Source organism: Rhagoletis zephyria, unplaced genomic scaffold (assembly GCF_001687245.7).
Source record: "Rhagoletis zephyria isolate East Lansing unplaced genomic scaffold, Rhagoletis_zephyria_1.1 Rzeph_scaffold_00291, whole genome shotgun sequence".
In the NCBI taxonomy this organism is placed as follows: domain Eukaryota; kingdom Metazoa; phylum Arthropoda; class Insecta; order Diptera; family Tephritidae; genus Rhagoletis; species Rhagoletis zephyria.
The window spans coordinates 41,565-45,613 of NW_016157375.1; the positions used below are offsets into that span (position 1 = coordinate 41,565).

Genomic DNA, 4,049 nt, shown 5'->3' on the forward strand with positions numbered 1-4,049 from the left:
TTTTACTTTTTAGATTATTCTCACTTTTTGCGTATTCTTTAATTTCCGTTAATTTAAATTCAGTTGAGTTTGACACTTTTCAGGATTTTGCCAGAAAAAATTCTTCTGACTAAATCTGACTACTTCGGACTTTTTCTGACTATTTCTGGGAGATAAGGAACGCTCCTAATATGCAAATGTGTTGGTTTTTATTGACAATTTTGTAAGTGTATTGGAGAATGCGTTAGGTCGTTCTTGCTGGGTTATCTTGATGTGTTCCAAAACATCGATGTTTTAAAAAAAAGTTAAAACATCGAAACTATCGATAGTGCCCGATGTTTTTGCAGTTCTACTATATATTTCATTCACCTGGCAACTTTTTACATAAGTTTTTGTTATTTACTTTTTACTTGCATTTGATTAGATTTGAATACTTTATGTGAGAATCTATATCTTTTTGGAAATTATAAGTAAAAATTCCGATGTAAGCTAGAAATTACTAATAGTATTTCCTGTAACAAGTAGTCCTTATTTTTCTACATGCAGGGTTGATTTAGAATTGGAAAACGATGCAATAACCAAAGTTGATGCCAACGCGACAATTCAGGAACAAATTCAAGAACTATCAAAACGCCTTCAAAATGTGAACGACGATCTACATCAGCAGGTCCGCGAGAAGCATGGTGCCTTATTGCAGCAAGCAACACACGCTGGCCGGTTTGATGTTGCACTCAACAACTTGGCAAGTGATGTAGAACAAATCCGTACGGCTGGGCACAAACTTAAGACACAAATCGATACCCAATATCAGCAGGTTGATAACCAAACGCGTGTTCTGGGACATTTACATGAGTTGTCGCATTTGCTTCGCTCAGCTGGAACATTACTATCATTGACTGCGAAGTTACGCTCAACAAGGGATGTTCTTAAACAAGCAGAGATACACTATGAACTGGCGCAACTGGTAGATGATGAAGATTTGAAGAAAATTGAATTTGTTCAAAATGCGCGGTCAGAAGTAATAACTTCACGACAAAAGTTAAGAAATCTAACACAGATGCAGTTAGTAACTGGTTTGCAGGAAAGGAATGAAGCACAAGTTGTCAACTCGCTTAAGGTGAGTAATTGATTAAACATATATAGAAGCCACGTCGTAGCCCTATAGTTTTTATACCTGATCCTCTTTTTCCCGCGGTTTTATGTGAACACAGGGAAAAACATTTTCGGATTTCTACAAAACATCGACGTCCGTCACGCTAGCTGAGCCGCTTCTCCAGAAACTGATAAAAATTTTCAGGAATTTAGTACTATTTAGGTGTTATTTAGGGCCTATAAAATTAATTTAAGTACTCACACGGTTTCCGAGAAAATAGTAAAAGCATACTCGGTTACCCAGAAATTCGCGAAAATGTTTTTTAGGTCGCGTGACGTCACGCCAGCTAACGCACCCAATAAATACCGTCGAACTCTGGTAAATATTACTCAGGAATTAGGTACCATTTTGGTTGTTTTTAAAGGACACCAAAATTAAATTTGGTGCACACTCGGTTTCCCAGAAATTCGCAAAAAAACATCGAACCCTGGTAAATATTATTCAGGAATTAGGAATCTACAATTTAGGTGTCTTTAAAGGACACCAAAATTAATTTCGGTGCACACTCGGTTTTCGACGTCACGCTGACCCAAAACACATATTTGCAAATTTCTCGGAAACCGAGTGTGCACCGAAATTATTTTTGGTGGCCCTTAAAAACACCTAAATAGAACCTAATTCCTGAATAACATTTACCAGTGTTCGACGAAATTTAGTGGGTGAGTAAGCTGGCGGTGAATCACGCTGGCTGACCGATAAACTTTTGCGATTTTCTCAGAAGCCGAGTGAGTACTTAAATTAATTTTTGAGGCCCTAAATAACACCTAAATAGTACCTACTTCCTGATTAATTTTTATCAGTTTTTGGAAGGGTGGGTCAGCTAGCGTAGAAAGGAAGCCCTCGTAAAACAAATTATTTCTCAGTAGCGAAAATGGTCCCTGGTGGATTCCTACGACAGCCGGTTCTACATACCGGAATGACTCGGGTTTTACCCGACCAAGGGCTTTTGCTTTGGCGATCTAACTCCGTTTAGATCGGCGAAGTATCTCGGAAGTTTTTCGTCCATAGGGCTGCATTTAATACGTATTCTTCTGCTCAGGGCTGGCAAACCCAGGGCCAGAAACCTTCACCTGCTGTGCATGCCAGAGACGATTACACCACAACTCCACCTCAGTCAAATGCAATGCTTGCGACGGGTGGAGTCACCTCAGAGTCTGCTCAGGACTACGGACCCATCGGCTGTGGACCACATCATTCAAACAGAGCAGCCTTTACGGCTAACCCCAGTCCACCTGAGCAGCTCAACACAAACACCACAGCACCACAACACAATAGCCCACACAACACTGCACAACCGCACCACCACCCACAAGCCGCCGCCAACAACTCCTGGTTCCTCCTCTGCACGGTATGTCAGACCAAGATATTCCGTAACGTGACATCAGTCAAGTGCAACACCTGCCTTGGCTGGTGCTACTTTAGGGCATGTTCAGGTCTGCGCATCACGTGCGATTGGACGAGGAATTTCGAGGGCCCGTGTTGCGCCGCTCGATCGCAAACCCCAATTGCGACGCCACCCACTACCACCACAGGGGGGCAACCTCCATAGTAGCGCACACAGCCAATGGCGGCAAGGCCACGCATATCACCCGCATAACCACACGTCTCCCGAACCACATGAAGCTCCTTCAATTTAACTGTAACGGACTTCAGAGCAAGATCGAGGAGATAACCGTCTTCATGGGAAGGCATGGTATATTGATAGCTGCGGTTCACGAGAAGAAGTTGCACAGCAATTCAACATTCTTGAATTGTGCCGGATACAACGTGCACCGTCGAGATCGCGAGCGAGATTATGGTGGTGGCTTAGCGTTCATCACGCTCCACCCCGTGCAGTATCGTCTTATTGAAGCAGACATCGACCGCAGGGATACCACCCTAGAATGTAAGGGCATTGCTATCCGGTCAGGCGATGTTCTGCTCGAAATATATAACTTTTATAAAACCCCTGTCACTTGCTGCCCGGCAGGATATTACCCCGATATAGGTGCGCTCCTCAGAGGTGAAAACCGTATGGTAGTAGGTGACTTTAATTCGCACCACGATCTTTGGCACTCAAGCCTGTCAAACGCTCGTAGGGGAACAGACTTGGATGAGCAGATAAATAGACGATTCGATATTCTGCACAATGAACGACGACCAATGGTTTTACCCGACCAAGGGCTGTTGCTTCGGCGATCTAACCCCGTTTAGGTCGGCGAAGTATCTCAGAAGTTGTTCGTCCATAGGGCTACATTCACTACGTATTCTTCTACTCAGGGCTGGCATCGAGTCAAACCCAGGGCAAGAAACCTACACCTGCTGTGTATGCCGAAGACGACTACACCACAACTCCACCTCAGTCAAGTGTAATGCCTGCGAGGGGTGGAGTCACCTCAGAGTCTGCTCGGGACTACGGACACATCGACAGTGGACCACGTCGTACGTGGCCCCCTGTTGCTCAAACAGAGCAGCCTCCACGGCTAACCGCAGTCCACCCGAGCAGCCTCACACAGTCACCACAACACAACAACATAATAACACCACAGACCATACCACAGCCACGGCAGACCACATCACACACACAACCGCACCACCACCCACTCCGCCCCCAACAACTCCTGGTTCCCCCTACAATCTGCACGGTATGTCAGACCAGGATATTCCGTAATGTGACATCAGTCAAGTGCAACACCTGCCTTGGCTGGTGCCACTTTAGGGCATGCTCAGGTCTGCGTACCACGCGAGATTGGACTGGGAACTTCGAGGGCCCGTGTTGCGCTGCTCGGTCGCAGACCTCAATTGCGACGCCTCCCGCCACCACCACAGGGCGGCAATCATCACAGAAGCGCACACAGCCAACAGCGGTAAGAACACACACATCACTTACACCCCGCATCACGACACGTCTCCCGAACCACATGAAGCTCCTTCAATT

General features: G+C 45.5%; 1 protein-coding gene across 1 annotated transcript in view; it reads left to right on the forward strand.

Annotated features, from left to right (window-relative positions):
- The first annotated feature begins 286 nt into the window (after positions 1–286).
- The window catches only part of fws (Conserved oligomeric Golgi complex subunit 5 four way stop), a 75,005-nt gene continuing 71,242 nt past the window's right edge, over positions 287–4,049 (forward strand). Inside the window, exons 1-2 of the mRNA XM_017610221.1 lie at positions 287–463; positions 526–1,096. Coding sequence (XP_017465710.1) covers positions 462–463; positions 526–1,096 — 573 coding nt within the window. The 5' untranslated portion in view covers positions 287–461. The remainder of the gene's footprint in view (positions 464–525; positions 1,097–4,049) is intronic.